General features: G+C 42.9%; 1 protein-coding gene across 4 annotated transcripts in view; it reads left to right on the top strand.

The window, feature by feature from the left end:
* Window positions 1–18328, top strand: part of PLEKHH2 (pleckstrin homology, MyTH4 and FERM domain containing H2) — a 127779-nt gene extending 109451 nt beyond the window's left edge. For 3 of the 4 annotated variants that reach the window (XM_019516366.1, XM_019516364.1, XM_019516365.1), the window contains 7 exons: window positions 2859–2956; window positions 7400–7541; window positions 8333–8478; window positions 9316–9445; window positions 10459–10545; window positions 13285–13422; window positions 16429–18328. In XM_019516366.1, coding sequence (XP_019371911.1) covers window positions 2859–2956; window positions 7400–7541; window positions 8333–8478; window positions 9316–9445; window positions 10459–10545; window positions 13285–13422; window positions 16429–16611 — 924 coding nt within the window. In that variant the 3' untranslated portion in view covers window positions 16612–18328. Of the gene's footprint in view, window positions 1–2858; window positions 2957–7399; window positions 7542–8332; window positions 9271–9315; window positions 9446–10458; window positions 10546–13284; window positions 13423–16428 lie in introns of those variants that run through there. The other variant, XM_019516367.1, reaches the window with a different exon arrangement.
* The last annotated feature ends 1929 nt before the right edge of the window (window positions 18329–20257 follow it).

Below are 20257 nucleotides of genomic sequence, written 5' to 3'. Positions count from 1 at the left end.
ACAACAAAGGTATCTTAATTTTGCAGCGGTGTTTTCAGACCATTTAAAGGAAAACTTATTTCCTTGTTAAAACCTTTTTTTTTCCTTCTTTCTTCAAATTGCTTTTCCTTTTTGGCATACGTTTAAAAAAAATGAGAAGAAATTTTAGCTTTTCAGTTATTGATATAGTCAGTGAAATACATTTAAAGGTATTGTGTGAGACAGTAATATGGTTCAAGGAATGTATGATGGGCTAAGGGAGGGGCTGTGCCCTGTCAGCAAGACTGCCCCCATGGCTGACCCCAGTAATAACATCAAGGTGTGGCAGCAATAGTGTCTGAGGGAGAACCTTTATTCTCTGAAATAAAGAGTTGTGAGCACTGTGATTAGTAACTAAAGTAGGGTTACACTATGTCTGGGTTTTCCCAGACATGTCTTCCTTTTGGGTCATCTAATTTCCATCCGGGTGGTTTGGGGTGTCGGGACCTGTGTGGTTGGGCTGGCGGCACCAGGACTGGTACCAGTGCTCGCAGGGGTGGGGTGGCCAGGAGATGCTGCCTGGTAGGGGGCTATGGCCAGGCCACCTGGCACAGCACAGAAGCCCCAACCCAGGGCAAGGGATGCCATAAGCCTCCCCTCCTCCTCCTCCCTCCAGCCACACTGGGGCCAGACTTGCTTCACTGCTGCCTGCATGAGTCCAAGCCACCACCATACTCCAGCCCAGCTGAGATGGGAGCAGCTGGGGGACCCCTTTGGCAGGGCTGGGGTGGCAGGGGACTGCAGGTTGGGAGTGAGGGGCACTGGCAGAGCTGGGGGGACTGTGGTTTTGGAGTGAGGGACACAAGGAGGGTGGGGGACTGTGGGGTACTGGTTGTGCTGGGGGGCTGTGGGTCAGGAGTGAGGAGCAGCAGCAGGGACAGGGAGCTGCGGGTTGGGAGTAAGGGGCACCAGCATAGCCCAGGGGTGCAGGGGACTGTGGGTCAGGTGTGAGGGGCACTGGCAGGGCTGGGGGGAGGGTGCGACTGTGGCTTTATTTTTGTTTTACATTTAATTTCTTTGATTTAATTGAGGCAATAACACTTGTTATTTAATCTTAACAATTAGAAACTGGCCCCCCCTATAACAGGTGTCCTGTTTTTTGGAACTAGAAATCTGGTATCCCTAAACTAAAGGTTGTAATGCCTATTTAATGGGGACTAGTAGTTTCCTCAGTACTCAGGAGAAGGGAAATCATGATCTGAATAGTCAGTAATACTGATGAGACTTCAGACCTACAGCACTAAAAGATTACAATAGAAGTTTCCAGTTTCAATTTAATTATTGTAGCTTGTACTGAACTAGTTTTAATTTGTTCCCGGGGTAAGACATCTATCTGTTGGAGGACTCAAGAGAAGAGGATTATAGCCATATCAGCAATTTGGCAAAACGTCAGAGGGTTCCTTAACTTTCTCCTCCTTGTATTTGGATAAGTTTCAGGCCAAAAGACTGGTAGAGTTCATCTTATTATTATTTTCTGGATTTTGAGCTGCTTTAATTATCCAAACAACAGGGAGAAATGAAACAGAGTATATTCTGTATTTTTGTAAAATTCTATGTAGTTCATCCAATGCTTGTAAAAACTGTGATTGCTTGGCCTCTGGGAGAAGAGAATACTGTAAAGTGCTGTCATGCAACTTTATTACTGTCTTCTGGCCACTGTGCAGAGCTATGCAGCTAGGTTCCACATGGGTCGTACCCATCTGTATAGAACAGGGGTGCTCCACCTTCGGCCTGCGGGCAAAATGCATCCTGCAGAGGCATCCCACCTGGTGCACACGGCTCCCCACAAGACAGGAAATATGGTAGTGGGGGAGCAATAGCCATGAATGCAGCCAAATTCCCTAACCCCAAGCCTCACATGGCCAGTCAGAATTGAGCCATGCCCTTTCCATGTCTGGAATGGGGACAGGCCATTCCCCCTGCCTGCCATGGGGCTGCACTGGGGCTGGGGCCATGCCCCTTCTCCCTGTAGGGCTGCATTGGGGCAGGGGTCGAGTCGTGCCCCCTTGCCCCCACCCCCTGAGAGGCTGGGCTGCTCCCCCACACCTCTCCATGCAGCTGGATGGTGCCCACCGCACCTACCCTGGGCTCTGGAGTGGAAGCACTAACTAGATATGGCCCAGATGGGCAGTGCCCAGTCTACCTTGGAACAAGGTTGAGCACCACTGCTCTAGAAGGTAAATGAGACCTTGGAGTATCCTGTCTCCCACAAAAAGCATGGGAATATGGAAGACAAACAATACCTATTAAGCCCATTTACTAGTACTTATCAGTTATTTCAAAAGGTATGTGCAGTTTACAGCTCCTTTTAGAATCTGTTAATATTGCTATTGACTCTTCCAAAGGGGGACACGAAATAGCTTAGATTAGGATTGTGCTCTGGAAGCAAGAAAATGGATGAGCCTCCAACTCATGCAGAAAATTGACTAGTAACGGATTCATCTATACCATACTGCATAATTGCTTCATTTCTCTCTCATACAAGTGGTTAGTTCGATTAATTATAATAGGAATAGTTCTGGATAATTACATACGCATTGTTGGCTGCTAAATTGTGTGCCTTGCCTTTCTGTGTAAGCATTTAATGGCCGGGTTCCAAAGTTAATGTGTGTTTGCAGGGATAAATACAAAACAACAAAAGCTGCTTTTTAAAAGCCTCAACTAAAGACTGCCTGTAAATGTCTCTCTCACAAGTTAAAAAAAAAAAAAATCAGGCAATGGTAGCATTTAAGCTACAATCACTGCATAGTTTTCATAACAAACAGACATTTTCTTTAAAAAATGCTGGTTTGGCAAGTTGCTATGCAGCTGAAATTTCCACTTACCCATTTTCCTCCTAGATCTGTGACATTATTTCTAAATGGGAGCAAGCCTCCAAAGAACAGCATCCTGGGAAGTGCGAAGGCACAAGAACTGTTCGCCTCACCTACAAAAATAGGTGTGTACTGCTGAGTATAATTCTAAACATATCTTGTGAATTTAATTTTGTTCAATGTATTTTTGTATCTGAACATACAATGGCTATCGTATCTCACTCAGAAACATTAAAATAAATATGGAGATTGTACCTTTTGTCAAATAGATTATCCTACTCCTTAGTAACCTTCATATGCATCTTAATTTTTTGTTTCTCTCAAGATTAGCTGTTTGAGAAGTATGGGCAACATAAGGTGTCAAAAACATCCATAATTCCTAATGTTTAAATTCTGAATCAATACGCTGTTTAATTGGACATCCCTTTCCTTATTTAGAAAGCACTGGTGCCTGCTCACTACTGTCCAAGTTATCTTGCCCTTCCTGAGCCATCCTTCAAAATATGTTCATGCCTTGGATGCTCCCATTTATTGTGATTTAGCTGTTGTCTTTTATAGTTTCAGCTCTGCAATTTTAAAACCGTATTCCAGGGCATGCAGAGCTAGTGTGAATGGAATTTTACCATATAGCAGTTGAGCCCAACAAGAATAAAAGCAGATCAATGAGTGATGCCCCTAGCAGTGAGAGGCTTTCAGAGAAGAGAGTGTGGCTAAGGTAATAGACAATTATTATTTGCATGGTAAATACTGCCCACAGAGATCTGCTAACCAATGCAGTAAGAACATCAGTCCAAAGTGGTATGCATCAGAAGTTGTTTTCTCTCACAGCTTAGATGGTAAAACAGTACTGTCTAATACAGGAGTCTTCTTTTCTACTGTATATTGTCCAACACAGGAGTCCATTGTATTATATATACACACTAGTGTTTTATTTTAAATGTGTCAGTGAAGCTTACAAGATTGAGGAATACTTTCTGTACCAACTTGAAGGCTATCTTGTATTGATACTTAATGATTATCAGCTGCTAATTGTGCCAGTTAGTAGTATATACATACTTGAGACTACAAATTAATTTTTTTTAAAAACTCAGATCTCCAGAAGTGACAATCCATTGTACTAATATGTACTACAGTGGATTTGTGTTACTTGTCTGGCCTTCCCCTCCCCCCCAACAAAATTATGCAAGTAAGAAGACTATGCTAATAAGAGCACCAGGGTCTGTGGGAACTAATCGTAAACAGGTAAGGTACATCCCAATCAGAATATGGTATGACACTTCAGTTTACTCTGCTCATTTTTGTCAGCTCTTAAAGGCTCACTGGCAAATAAAAAAAATATATATATAGAAATTGCTGTTATTCACTCGCATATTATGCCCCATTTTGCCATTATGTTTGATCCACATCATGCAAGTAACAGAAAGAAAATCCCATGTGAAAAGAGCAACATAAAAATCCCATGCGAAAAGAGCAACATAAAAAAAAGTTCTCTATTTGAGATCCAGTTGAATGAATAGTTTAATATGACTTGGAAAAAGGCAACCGTTGATCCTTCTGATCCTGTATATGTGTGAGAGGTCACCAAGATCTTCAGTGCATACACCTAGAGCAGGAATATGGAGGAGTGGAGGCTGCCCAGACCTTCTATCCCTCTTAGACCACTGAGACAGAATCCAAAGGCCAGACTGAGTCTGGATGTTGATGTTGATGTTTCAATGGCTATAGTTAAATGTACGTCCGGGAGCTGAACCCAGTTCTCCCACATGGCAGACTAATGCAACAGTTAATATTTTAAGTACACCTCAGGAAAGTAAAGTGCGCTTATTAATTTTAAAGCGCAAAAAGCTGTATGTAGTTGATTGTTCACTGGATTACAGAAATGTTTTATAATTTGAAATATTATGATAAATTATCTGTTACAAGGAGAAATCTTTTTCTGTGTATTGCTCAGCTCCCTTGCTCTAGTTGGATCCTATACAGTAAACTGGAATGCAATAGAAGGTGATAGGCAAATAACAGTGAAATTTTATAGAACAGATTAAAAATGTTTTGTCCTACAGAAAAGTACACAAATAACAGATTGCCATAAACAAGGAATCTACCGTATTAATATTGGAAGATCTAAGATTCTCCCAGTTTCAAAGAATGATGAGCTTCATGAAATTAAATAAGTCAGTGCCTGCTTATGAAATCATGAAACTTCATTAATTTGTATTCATTCAGTGATTACAAGTATTTTCCATGTTCTTTTCAAATTGCCCCTAAATTCCAGTAAAATTATATTTTAGTTCCATTTCTTATTACTCATTTACAGATAATGAACATGTATATTTCCTAAATTTACTGAAAATCCTCAGATCAGAAATAATTTAGAGCAAAAATATAGTACAGAAAAATCTAAACCTCTCAGCCCCTAGCTAAAGTAGTGAATAGAGCTTGAAAGATGGGTTAGATCTGGAGTGCTCCATCTTCTGGCCCCACAGGCCAGATGACTGGCAGAAATGGGTCTGCAGGGCAGATCCCTTGGGTGAGGTCAGTCTGGAGGCCAAATCCATGTGGGGTCAGCATGCCATAGAGCTGCAGAGTGAGCCCACATGCCAGGTCCAGTCTCAGACCAACTCTGCATGTTTGACGTGATTCAGTGGATGGGACCATATCATCTAGAATTTCTGGAGCTACACAATTAACGCTGCCGCTGCTTCCTGCTGCCAAATTTTCAGACCCATGAGGGAGCTCCACAGGCTGGACGATGCAGCCCTGAGTTCTAAAGGCTGAGTTTCTACATCTACACCCAGTTATAGCACAGTGACAGTGAAGCTTCTGAGTGCAGCTCTGTGAGCATGCCTCAACACTGATCTGGATGCAATACCAAAGCTGATAAGGATAATCAGTCTCTGTATTGATTCAATCTCTGACCTCTCTGCTGTAGCAAGAGTTTGTAATGGAAATACTTATATCTTAGGAACTGGACTGATATTAAGAGGGGTGGTTAGCCATGAAGTCAGTCAGAAGGCAGGGTAGGTATTCACCTTTGTAGACTAATTAAACAGATACATAGAGTGAGTTGTGACAGGGGGCAAACTTGAGGCCGGATCTCAAAATCAACCCACCCACCTGCCTAGGGCAGTCTGCCCTGACTTGCCTGCCACAACTTAAATGTTAACATTATTTATTAAATGAGAGGCTGCCCTTACACTACCCCAATGCCAGAGAGCACCATCTGTGGCTCTGAACCTTCCCTACACCATGGCCCATGCGTCGCAGATGACATTCAGATCAATATTGCTCTCTGGTCTGAGGCCGGGGCAAACTCAGATCATTGTTGGCCTCTTTCACACACACTCACATGCTACTTTGTTCTCACAGGGGCCTCTTGCACTCTGCCCGCCTCTCGCAGGGCGTCTAACATACTGCCCATTACTGGGCCACACTCTGCCGCCCTTGCTCCTCCTGACTGACCCCTCAAGGGCCTTCAGGCTTTGCTACTCACTTCCCGGCACCACCACACAACCACTGCGGATGCCACAAGTTCACCTACTCTGTGTGGTGGAACCTTACACTGATGCTGGGCTGCTTTTGCCCCTAACCCCTCGTGTTCTCACACTTGGCGCTGGCCCAAGTACATGCCCCTGGTGCAGTCCTGCAAACCACCCTCTGCAGTTCTACTCTGCACCCCAACTCATGTAGTCTTTTGGGCACCCTGCTGCACCCTACTATACATGGGCCCACACGGTCACTATTCACAACACCACTACCCCCCTCCAGAGTCTCCAGGACCCTTTGTCCCTGCTGGGCTCAGGTACCTATTAATGGGTATTCCTGGCCCCACTGCTCCACCAATTACCCACCAGGTGATGGGGGCCAGGGTCAGGGTGTTGCTACCTGCCTTTCATTGGGAAGGGTGCCTGGTCTGGTATTTCTTGAGGAATGTCCCCCCACAGACAGCTCCACCAGACCCCCCTTATCCTGCAGGGTGCAATTTCAGGTCATGCCCAGGACTGAGAGCCTCCTAACCATCCCCATAGCTCCTGCTCTTACCTCCAAGACATTCCTGAGCCATAGCTCCACCTGATGTTATCTCCTTGGCTGCCAGGAGCAGACTGCTGGCCCAGCTTGTGTATCTGGGCCCTAAAATGGCTGCTCTAATCAGGCACCTGGCACCTGGCTGCTTCCAGCCCTTAAAGTGGCAGGCACCCAAAAGTGCACTGCCACAAGAGTACAAGCTTTCATGCACCCAAGTTCACTTCATCAGATGCTCATTCACTCCACTGCACTTCATTCTGTTCTTTCACATCTGATGAAGTGAACTTGAATTCACAAAAGCTTGTACTCATACATATAATCTTATTTAGTTAGTGCATATCTACCCTGCCTTCTGACTCCTATCACTATCTCATATAACCTAGTGAACAGACATCAAATAGTACTAAGATATAGGTAGTCAATGCTAAAGCTGACTTCTAACCAATTGCCTTGAAGTACAGGGTGTTAAATCCTATTATCAGTCCTATAGGCTCATTTAGTTCCCCTGTTTTTATGGTTAAATAATGTTTTGTGTTCTTTTGTAGGCTTTATTTCTCAGCTCAAGTCCATGGGGAAACAGACAGGGAGAAGCTGCTGTTGATGTATCAGACAAATGATCATATAGTAAATGGACTTTTCCCTGTAAACAAAGAACTGGCACTGGAAATGGCAGCCCTTTTAGCACAGGTAACTTTTGTGCATGTACAGTACAATAGCAAGGGTGATGCCAACAGTTCATCAGCACCAGGTGCCCTCATGCTGCCCTGAATGCCAAATTGTATGTGTGGGAGGGCACGGGAAAGGGGGCAATAAAAAGTAGCTGCTGTTGTCAACCACACAATTGCAGTTGTAATCATGGAGGCAACCCAAAGTCACCATTCCCTTATGCGCTGTGCCTAGCCGCATCCTTACACTGCTTTACGTATATGGGGTCAAGGCTAAGTAAACTCAGCGCCTTTGACATCAGCGGGTGCATCCAGACAAGTGGGAACATTTGTTTCCCATGGGACAAATAGCAGCAGCACACTTTGTTCCCACTACACGTACATTAATGCATCATAATTATGTTGCATTAAGTTTAGAACCTGTAATAACCAATACTTAATGCGCTGTAATCAGTAGTGCCAATGCATGTCTTTTAAGTGATGCTAATGCGCAGTAAACTGATTCTACTGCGCGTTACCACAGCTTTTGTTGTGATGTATTAATGTGCAGTAGAATTCGTCTACTGCGCTTTTAGTATCTTGTGTAGACACACCCTAGATGTAGTAAATATAAAACATAAGAGAACTAAATTAAAATGAAACAAGGAAACTAAAATCAAAATGTTAGTTATACTAATTACTTTTTAACTTAGTGAAAATATAACTCAGTTGATCATTTGTGCCAGGTTTTACAGCATATAAATAAAACAATGTAGTAAAATGTATTTAAGTGTTAAAATTACTCTCCATTAACAAAGATCTCCTTTCTACCAGGTGGAGATTGGAGACTTTGAAAGGCCTTTCTCAACTCCAGCAGGGCAGGTCACTTCCCAGTCCAAGTCCAATCAAACATTAAAACAAGTTGTGGAGAGGTTTTATCCAAAGAGGTATAAACAAGGGTGTTCTGAAGAACAATTAAGGTGAGAAAGGAAAAGCAGTATGATGGGCAAGATACAAACATTGTACTTCTTGTATTCTGTCAAATTTATGGGTAAACCAAAGCCTTTTCAATAACATCAGAAGATTTAGATCAGTGATTCTCAACCACCGTGCTGCAGCACCTGGGATGCTGCAAAATACTTTTAAAATTACCATTGGAAGCTGGCACTGGAATATGAACATTATTCTACTTATTATATTCATTCTCCTTTATCATAAAAAATAAGAATTTGAAGCAAGTTAAAGCATAAACTTAGTATCAGATTTAAAGTCAATACATTTCCATGTGATTCCTAAAAAACAAAAACTACAAGTGACAGAAAAAGAAGTTTAAAAGAATAAAAAGTTATCAGAAAAATAAAAAAGTACAGGGGAACACAAGGTATGCTACCTGAAATACTTTGTGTGTGCATGTGCAAGAAGGATATCTATATTTCATGTTGTTTGTGTCTTAATTTTGATGTTATCTATGAGTATCAGTAGAAATGTGTCAGAAGCCATGATGTAATTTTTTACTTTGTGCTGCCATTGTCTTTTATGTAAAAGGAAATGCTAGATTCTTTGCTTTTAGCGCGTCAAAACCTTACAGAAATAAGAAGTCACTTGTGGCTTTATATATAAAAAACTGTTAAAAGATTGGCTTAGGTTTTCATACTGTGTATCTTGTAATCCTCGTATAGACTGCAAGGCATGAATTAAATAGTAATTGTAACCAAGTAGAAAAATGTTCATTCATTTTCAAGATATGAATAAACTTCCTAAATTTGTTTGAACAATAGCATCCAAAAATTAGTGCTCATTATGTTTCATTTCAATAGACAGCTTTGTCAGCGATTGTCTACGAGATGGATGGCTCTCCGGGGGCACAGCGCTGCAGACTGTGTGCGCATTTATCTCACAGTAGCCAGAAAATGGTCGTTTTTCGGGGCTAAACTGTTTGTAGCAAAAGTAAGGAACTTTCAGTAGGTCAGATGTTTTGGAAACTTTGAATGTAGTTACAGGGAAACAAATGTGGCTGAAAGTTGTGTTCAAAATGTTTTAATGACCAACTCTCTGGTACAATATACGCACTTGCTTTAAATGATCAGTTTCAATGGGATTTATTTATTATAAAGATTATTAACAATTTATAACCCATTTCTCTCCTGCCTTTTCAACTTAGTATATTCAGTTAGTGCTATGGGGGTCTGCTTCATCTCCTGTTTAGCTCTGTGGAAAGGCTCACTGACTTAATAGGGGTTGGGTTGAGACTTTAGCATTAGACCTTACAGAAGCACTAAGAATGTGCGAGGTATATTTTTAGCAGTCTCCCATACTGATTTCCCAATTTCTGTTAAACATCCTGTAACGCTGATACCAAAGAAAACAATGAGAATTGAGACAAGAATAACAAGGAAGATGGGCTCAAAATTTTACCAAAATAAATATTCCAAAAACGTAAACAAATGTCCTTGTCATGCTTGAACTTTGAAAGTACAAAAAATTAATGCAGGTCTGATAAATAGAACTGTGGCATCATTTTCACTTTTATTTCACATCAGGAAATCTCTAAATATATACAATAATGGCTTTTCACCACTGCTGCTCCATTTTATTTACTTATTTATAAATTTTTTGGTGTCTTAAGTAACAAGCTTTAAAATACCTATCTTTTTATTAGATGAGTCAGTACAGTCTAGTAGATACAGCACTGGACTGGAACTCAGGGGAAACACATGGTTTAATTCCTAGCTCAGTTACTGACCTGTTACTTCTTTAACCTTGGGCAACTCACTTTACTTCCATGTGCCTCGATTTCCGCATATGTATAATGGAGATAATTATATTGTCACCCTTGACAAAGTGCTTTGAGATTGCTGGATGAAAGGGGCTACCTAACAGCTAGTTGTTATTATTAACCTAATATTTAAAGGTTACCTTATTTTACAAAAAATGATAGAAAGCTATTTTTCTCTTTATAGCCTCAAACAACATCCACACTGGAAAGTTCCTTCATATGGCTTGCTGTACACGAAGATGGCATAAGCACCCTAGAATACAGCTCTATGGTAAAAGAAAAAAAGTTTTGTTACAGAGAAGTTTTAATATTGAATATGAAGTATAGATTCATCCTTGATGAATCAGCTTTGACTTAAATGAAATTGAACATGAAAAGAAGTTGGCCTAGAAATCTTATTTACACAATTAGTCTTGTAAAGCATAGACTTGTTACTGCAAACTGTTGGGTTATATTAGTGCAGATGCTGCAATGAATCTTGATTTCTTTGCTCAGTATTTATCAAGGAAAAGTTTTATACTATATCAAACTATTAAGTCAGGACATTCATAATTACAGTTCATAGAATAACCTTAACTTTGCTCCCTTGACTTTAATTTACATTGTCATATAATGCAATATGATATAAATGTAACCTACAATGATATATCATATCTCCCAGAGTTCTTTAATTGTGAAATTAATCACCTGATTCTGCTCTTACTTACAGTGGGGTGAATCAGGAGTAATTCCATAGAAGTCAGCTGAGTGGAACTGGTGTAGTTGAGAGGCTTCCCTTTTAAATTCATACTTGCAAAGAGATAGAGTAATATACAGTCGGGCCTTGATTTACATGGTATTTTTTGCATGGTTTCAGTTATGCACAGTCAACTAATTGTTACCCTTTATTTTTGCACATGGTATGGATTCACTTTTACACGGTGCAGTGTGGTAACCAAGATGTGCAGATGTGTCTAGAATCAGCTGGTCACTTCCCCCCTTCACCTCCCCATGGTGCTCTCAGTGTAGCTGGTAAATATGTTGTGTTGTGGTGGAAGGGGAGAGGGAAGGGAAGGAGCATGGGAGGAGCAAATCAACACCCCCTCTGGTGAGGGAGGGAGTGGGGCAGAGGCTGGGGCAGGCACTGCCCAGCCAGGGCAGGCTGAGCATGGGAGAGAGCTGCAGCTCGTCCATGGGGCGCGAAACGGGGCGGCTCCCTCCGCTGTGCACACCCTGGAAGGGCACAGCAGGGGGCATGTGCCACCCGTATCTGTGCAGGGCAGGGCAGGCTGCAGCTCTGGGCTGGAGCCAGAACTGTGTGGGGCTCTCCTCGTCAGGGGCTGAGCTGGGCTGGGCGGTGGTGGCACTGAAAAAGGGCTATGGGGAGGCTACAGCAAAATCTGGGGTGGCTATAGCCCCCCCTGTAGCTCCCTCCCAGCGCCACTGCCACCCATCCTGAGCCCAGCCCCCACCAAAAAAAACCTGACACAGCCTGGCTTCAGCCTGCAGCTGTAGCCTGCCTGCCCCACGCAGATCTGGGGGCACACCCTTCCCTCCATGCCTTCCTGGGTTCCATCCTGCACCCGCCCCAGTTGGGCAGCGTCTGCTTCTGCCCATGCCCCACTCCTTCCTCATCGCAGGGGGCGTTGATCTGCCCCCCAATGCCCTTCCATCCCCCCTCGCCTTCCACCACACCATACTTACTAGCTGCACGCAACTCTCCAAGCTGCCGGGCTCTGCTCCTTGCTGCCTGCTTGCAGTGCTGTGGCTGCGCACACGCACAGGCATTTGTCGGCCAAATTATCAGCCGCATCTGGAACCTAAAACCTTTTTTCCCCATAGACGCTTGGTATCTTTTTATGCAATTTCTATTTGCACAGGTTGTTTTTTTTTTTTAAGAATGTAACCACTGTGTAAATTGAAGCCCAACTGTATTGTCATTAGGGGCATTTATACACATACCTGTTCGTCCCACAACATCCCACAGATCCAACAGGTTGGGGCAGACTCAATCGAATCTGCTCCACACGTGAGCTGGTGCGCACTGTGCTGCATCACATGCAGTTGTATAAGTGGCAAAATGCACGTCAGCGCACAAAAAATGGTGATGGTGCGCTTTTGAACTAAACCTTTGAGGTGTTTTAGTTCAAAACTAAACACATTTTCTCAGCTATGCAACTGCACGTGCCACAGCACCGGGTGCTTTTATAAGTGCCTGGTGCTGCAGTGCAAGCATATATACAAATGCCTAGAGTGCTAAAAGTGAATTTCCTGACGCTTATAAAATCTCAGCTTTACATACTGCATTAATTTAGAGTGTTTCAGTACAACTTCCTTTGCATTTTTAAGAGAGGTACAGAAGAACTAAACATCATAAATATGGACATGTGGACAAAAGAGGGAGAAGGGCAACAACTACAGAAGGATTTCCAAAGGGAGATGAAATAAAGTCAGTATAGGATGTTCTGAAAATAGCTTTCTTCCTCTGAGATAGAATTTAATTCCAGCTCAACTTTTAGTAATCTATGCCTAATTTTCTCAATTTATAAATCTGAATTCCCTGGAAAAATTCAGAGCTCTTTCCAGACTGCCCTTTTTTGATTCACCCAGCCTGTCGCTTACACAGACACATAAAAGCCGGAATGAACTCCTTTTTGAAAGAATGGACCCTGATGTTCAATTTGGAGCCAGTCCATCTTCCACTGAAGATCTTAACATTATATTTGGTGGAAGTTAGATTGGACTCTTATAATGTAGGCTGTGTGTATGTGTACAATCTGTTACAGTTGCAAATGTTAAACTCCATGCATTATTATAAGCTCACTGACTGCAGTGGGAATTCATCACTGTGAGATTTGAGTTAACTGTCCCTATAATTTATTATTAATTTCAAAATGTTACAAAAGGGGCTAAAAATAGCGTCTTGCAAAACAGAAGACTATGTTTTTTCAAGGAATAGTCACTATAATCTGATTTTTTTCTAGATTTCTCTTTTATGACTTTGCACATTTCTTTTCTGCTCTCTTCAAAGCGATTAATAGTTACATATGGACATAGGAGTCTAATGACCTTTGGAGGTTACCAAGATGACTTTATGCTAGTAGTCAGTAATACCCAGACAAAGGACAAGCCAACAGAAAAACTCCTTTTTGCAATGGCAAAACCAAAGGTTAGTACATCAGCTAAAACAATTTCTAGTATGTTTTGTAATGAAGTACCATTTCATATACAGAGTCTGGTTTAAAGCACAGACCCAGCTTGCTAATATTGTGGCCCGATCATACTGAAAGCTGCCATTTTCACAGCCAGATCATGATTCCCCCAACCTCCTCTGATGGACTGAGGGGCAGGTTGAGGGCCAGGTTTAGTTGTAGCAGCCTCTGATCATTGCTAAAAAGCCTACAGCTTCCCCCCCACACCTCACTGGAAGAGACAGGAATAGCAGTAGCGGCCACAGTGTTTCTGACAGGCAGGGAGGAAATGCTTTTTTTAAAAATGCCACTCTGCTCTGCTGGGCTCCTGGCCAACCAACAAGTGAGTCTGATGCTGAGCTCAGCACCAGCCAGTCAGCAGTGATCATGATAAGCTCAATGGCAGTTTGGGGACACATGGGGGCTGCCTTGGCAGACTGCCCTGACACTGGGTAGGGGAGGAGCTGTTTGTTCCTCCATGTGTGTGTTCTGTCCCATCACCCCCAACTCCTGGCGCCCCAGTTTTCCCACCCAGAGGAGCAAACAGCCCCTCCCCTACCCATCCCCAGGCTCTCTCCTCCCGGTCCCTTTTGCAATCTCTTCTCCCCTGCCCTGGGCTGCTAGGCTTTTGCTGCTCTCCCCAGTTTGCAGCAGCCATCTTGTTTCAACAAAATGCCACGGTACAGTCCCTTGCTGAAGAGTTCCTCAGCAAAGGGCCATTCAGGGCAATTTGTTGCAAATCACATTTTTTATGAAAATTGCTTAATTTTGGTACTTTCATGAAAATGCAAAATTGTGATTTAAACCAGGCCCTATTCAGATATGCGCAAGATGCAGCACCTGCTCTTCAAAGGATCTTCGGGTTGTTAGCTTTTGCAGGATGTGTTTGAAGAGGACAGCAATATAAAAGCAGGTTACAATGGCAATGTTCACGTTTTTGTGCTTGGAATAATCCTTCCTGTAGAGTTCTAAACTCAGGAGCAATGTTTTAAAATGTTTGGGTCCTTATTCAGGCAGTTTCTGTATTGTTGGATGACCTCCTGAAAGATCTGTCACGTCTCCAAAATTCTAGGAATAAAGGAAATTGTTCTTGTTTACATTAGTCTACACTCTTTTTCTTGTTGATAATTAGCTACCAGCCTGCATAAAATAAATAAAAGCAGAATATTAGTTCTGTTGCTACAAGAAAGGACAATCTACAAGGAGAAACATAATGGTTTTATAAATAAATTAGTTAAATTGTGCCTTTTCACGGAAATATGTACATTCAGAAATGAAACAGGCCAAGAAATACTTCCCATCAAATCATCCCCTGACAGGGGAGGTTTTGGAAGTTCCATGGAGATGCCATGGGACATGGCCTCCCAATTCTCTCAAACTTCAGGATTGTTGGAAAAGGAGACACCTCATCCATGTGAGGGCCAGCCCATCCCTAGTGCTTCTCTCTTCCTTGCAACTGTAACCTAGGAAAATTTCCATGGCATGCCATAAAATCATTCTCTAATATGACATGTATTGGATTGCAGAGTGATCTCCCAAGGAAGTGCTGCTTGAATCATAAAACATTGTACAGAACAAAACATGCAATGTACTATCAAAAATATACCTTCTTTAGCAGTTGGAAAAAAAAACTTAATCAAATTGTCCTCATTCATTCTTTGATAAAGTATAAACCCAGGGGTCGGCAACATTTTTGGCCAGAGTGCCAAAAAACACCCCAACCTCAACCCATGCCTTGACTTGGCATTCCAGGAACAGATGGGTAGAGCAGAGCTATGAGTGGTCCAACCCTTGTTGCAGGTGACAGGTGCATGGACACCTCCAGGCGGATGGTGAGGTAGGGGCTGGGGTTGCACTGCCTCAGCCCATAAATGCCTCATGCCTCCCAAGGCTGGGGGGGCACAGTGACCACCTACAAACAGCAGCAGCGTGGCAGGCAGGCACAGTGATGTTGGCAGCAAGGGAAGGCTGAGCAGGGACCGCCCACAGGCAGCCACAGCAGTGTCGGCAGCGAGGGGGTGGTGATTGGCAACTGCCTGCAGACACTGCTGGCAGCATTGGTGGTGGCCAGTCTCAGGGGTTACACGTACACCTGCATGCACTCCCTACATGTCACCAATGCCTCAGCCCTTTCCCCACTGCTTGCTCCATGCTACACATGCAGCTGCCACTGGCCATGGGGCCCGGGCTTGCAGCAAGCAACGGACAGGCTGTAAACAGCCGCACCAGGGTCCAGAGCCCTGCTTCCTTTCCGTGACCCGTGGCCAGGGCAGTGCAACCTTAGCTTCTCCCCTGCCAGCAATGAGCTGGGCAGGGGCTCTGCAGACCTCTACTGCAGTGACTTGCAACCTTCCAGCCACCTGCCACAGCTAGCCTGGGCTCTGGGCAGGCCCCTGCCACCCTCCATGGAACCTGGGCTGCTCGTGGTAAGCAGCAGGGAGGCTGTAAACAGTTACACTGAGGTAGACTGAGCGCCAGCCTGACTCATTGGCAGCAGCTGCACATACGTCTCCAAGGGCAGCAAGGGGGGGGGCCATGGTTGTACTGGCCCGGCTTCTGCCCTGCCACATGCCCTTAGGTGTGCGTGCAGCTGCTGCCAGTACCATAGCTCCACAGCCTGGTGCAGCTGTTTGCAACCTCTCATCTGCCTGCCATATCCGGCCAGAGCTTTGGGCAGTTGCTGCCTGCCACGGAGCCCAGGCTGCTTGCAGCAGGGTATGCAGCCTCTCAGCTGCCTGCTGTGAGCAGCCCGGGCTCCATGGCCAGCAGCAAGTGCCCATAGCCTGGGCCAGGTGTGGCGTGCCAAGCAAATGGCTTCATGTGCAATTCTCTGGCATGCATGCTGAGGGTTGCCGATCCCTGGTATAACCACTTTATGAAAGTACAGGGTCTGTCACTTGCTAAAAGATGAGCTGTTTCTTTAGTAGTCAAAATGCATCACTGTTTTTTTCCCCAAAACTAGAATTATTTCTTTCTTTTCATAGATTCTTGAGATCACTCTTCTGATTGCCAGCTATATTAACAATCTTCATCAACAAAGGGGAGCTGATCATCACCTTTCTGCTCCAGCACTACCATCATTTAAAACGGTACAGAAAACCAAAGAAATGGGAAGTCAGCCTCTTCTTTCTAACAGTAGACCTACCAAATGCCCTACTCTGTTATGAAAGAGTCAGGTGTCTATGAAAACCTGTTTGTTGTATACTTTGTTGACTGAACATCTTCAGATGTATTGACGTCATAGCATCTTTAGGTCTGTAACAAATAAACTGGTTTCTGTGCCTTTCTGTATAAGAGTCTCCCATATGCCCTCTTTTAGAACATCACCAACAAATTGAAGATGAAATGATTTCAGCCTGTTTCTGAAAACTGGAAAATTGGTCTGCTTGAAATGCATTATCCCTAGGGCTCAAAAAACAAAACCAAAAGAAAAGATCTTGGAAGAAGGGCACAAGTGCATAGTTTGGTAGGCCTTATGATTGGAAAAAGTTCAGAAACTCAAGGATTTTCAACAGATTTTCCCAGGGAGGATGCTCTCTTCAACTTTCTATCCCCAGTTCTCAAATTATGCACACTGCATAATCTTGGTTATGAGAAAAAATATGTTATAGGAAAACAAATACATAGATTTTCCACTTCCTCACTATTACTTTTCTGCAGTGCAAGCACCCCTGAGACATAAACTAAAGGGGACATTTTTTTGGAATCCCTTTTATTAAATATTGGCAGGATATCACCAGTCACATACATTATAATTTATTATAATGAAGGAACTGAAGAAAGTTCTCAGGTTTCATTTTTGGCCTCTGTTATACAGCTGCTTACTTGTGAGAGCTCTAACAATGGGCTCTTTAAACTCTTCATTTTTTCCCTTAAATTTAAATTGGATTCACACACACACTCTCTCTCTCTCTGTAAGTGGATTTCTTTTTTTTGTTTTGTAAAATTGTGTTAATAAAACAACCCAACTATTTATGCTGTTAAGTTTGCCATTATTCTTGATCTTAAATAATTTTAGTCCAGAAATGAAAGTGACCCAATTCAAACCATTAGCACTTATATTAATATATCTATAGCAGTTAGATTTATTCATGTGTAAACTTGGAGACACAGGTTTCACAAAACGTCTGTTGTATCTATTGTACATACCATAGTGCAGTACAGCATTGTGTTAATATAAGCCTAATACAGGAAAACGTTGTACTGTATTGTATTCATGTGTTTCAGACCATAATATTGGTATTATGTGCTCTTGCACAATAGAAACAAGATCCTCTTCAGACCTAAATATCTGATTTTTTTCCACAATTTTATTTGCCTCCAGTACTACTTACTGGGGATATTTGTCACTTAAATAAAAGTTTTATACTAATCACCTCTTAGTATTTGAAACTTGGATGATTTCTTATTGCTGAATCTGTAACATGAGAAGGTTAATCATTTTTTTGCTGAATTCAGTTATCACGTGCATTTCAGACTTTTTGCCCTCTACAGATGTCAGGGAGCATACTCTGAACTGACTAGCACCAGATTAAAAGAGAGCTAATTTGTAGAAAAGAACATACAATTCATCCTTATAATATCAAAAACTGTAGAGACTGGTTGAGAGCTGAATGCACTCAACAAGGAAGTAGGATTTTGAAGGCTTTCAGCTAACACCACTAATCTGTAGGACTTTAACACTATTTTGGTAAAGGTGTTAAAAGCTAAAGCCCTGGCCTGGGAACTCTAAACTGCACTTATCACTTCTGTGGAATCTTGCAATGAGGATAACTTGCATCAGTCCCTCCACAGACAGACTTCCCACTGGTTTTAAGTAAAATATACAGAATCAAACTCCAGGCCTCGATTCTGCAAATAAACACATACCTAATTCAGATTTCAGCTGATGCTTCTGTGTTATTTATACTTGGGTCATATTTTCAAGGTTTTTTGCACAACTATAAATACTAAAAACTTCCATTCCAAAAAAAATAGAATTGAGAATCTGATGTAATCATATGACTTCAACAAGTGGGCTTATAATGAGCATATCTCAATTCAGCCCTGAGAAAATTCCCTTTTCTCTATGTAGTTGTTCATGTTAGAGAATAAAAGCATGTAATTTGCTCATCCAGACTTTTAGGGCTCTAAATATGTAGTCATGTGCAAGGTAAGTCCCACAGGAACATTTTAATATTGATCCTTTTTGTGCAGCAAACTGGAGGCGGGGGGAAGGGAGGAGGGGCAGGGGAGGAGAATGCTAGAAAGAAAGAGCCTACATCAGTGGTAACCAACCAGTTGACTGCAGTCGGTTGTTGGAGGCTCTGCAATCAGGAATGCTAGGACTCACATGGGGAGTGGCCGGGACACACAAGGAGCAGGGCGTATGACTGGTGGCACACGTGGCTGGGCTGAGCCACGACCCCTGCTGCCAGGGCCGGGACAATCCCACTCCATGCCCCCTGCCACTGAGTGAGTGGGGCCCCGGTCAGGTTAGACTGGGGGAGGGTTGGAGAATGGGCTGTTTGTCCAGGTGCATCAGGAGGCTCCTGCCACTGCGTGCACCGCGGTGAAGGCCCGGGGGGCACATGCCCCACCCCCCGATCTCTGTGTGGGGCAAAGCAGCTGCCATTGCACTCTGGGCTTTGGGTCCCAAGCCCCACTGCAGTTTGGGGCACAAACCCCAGGGCGGTTTTTGTGCCCCAAACTGCAGTGGGGCGGGGGCGGTAGATCCTTGATTGCCCTTTCCTTCAAAAAGTGATCTTCACCTTGAAAAGGTTGGAGACCACTGGCCTGCACTCACCACCTCACCAGAACCTGCTTACCTCCTCTCTGCTGCTGATGCCCACAGCACTCTGGTTGTAAATTGCTGGCCTAAATAATGCCACAGCAACCAAGTATCTTCCTCCAGTGTCCAAGTTACATGTCCCTCAGTACAGACTCATAGTTTAGAAACGTAAAGAATACAAGTTAGAGTCCCACATACCATTTCATAATGGTACAGTTTTAAATTAACATAAGAGAGCCTAATCTTTAGATAATAGATACAGAGAACGAAGCATACAATTTTGTTTTTATGTAAAAGGTTTTTGGTCCAAATAATTGTAAACATCTCTAAATTTGGGAAGCAATCTGGTACAGTATACATGCCGCTGACTGGAAAAATAGCTTCCTGCATCTGTTGTGCATACTTTAAACAAAGTCTTCACTTATATAGGCAGACAAAGTTCTTTGCATAAATCTGATATCTTTTATTAGACCAACTCAAATAGTTGGAAAAAAATGTTCTTGGCTCACAAATGCATTTTACAAAGCACCATACATTATGTATAAATTTTGCTATTACATGATTTGTTTCCTGCCTTTAGAAAGCACACTCTCAACAATTGTTGTACCTTTAATATTTGACTCTTGCTGTAGTAGTTATTTACTTCAATACCATTCTGTATAGGCAGCCACTACCTCAATTTCCCTGTATTTGGTAGGGAAATTTAACCCTTCCAATACACTTTAAAGCTACTCCCAGCATGGGTCACTGCCCAGCCGGCAACACATACAATCTCTACTACAAAAAAAATCTCAAAATTTCTTGGATCTGAGTTGAACTGCGTACAGAGCCATAGCTGACCCTTGAACACTATGACACTTTCTTAATGTGATGCTTTCTCTGAAGTATGATATTGTTATAATTTTGAAAAAAATAATTAAAGAGCAGCAGACCACAGAAGCTGCAAGGCATGAACTTCTGAGTTCTGACAGCTGATATAATAGTGACTTGTTTGTAACCTTAAGCCAACACACAAGCCAACATTTTTTATTTTATGCCTTAGC

The sequence above is a fragment of the Gavialis gangeticus genome, unplaced genomic scaffold, assembly GCF_001723915.1.
Source record: "Gavialis gangeticus isolate Ggan-Ray unplaced genomic scaffold, GavGan_comp1, whole genome shotgun sequence".
Taxonomy (NCBI): domain Eukaryota; kingdom Metazoa; phylum Chordata; order Crocodylia; family Gavialidae; genus Gavialis; species Gavialis gangeticus.
This window is presented reverse-complemented; position numbering and strand designations above follow the sequence as displayed.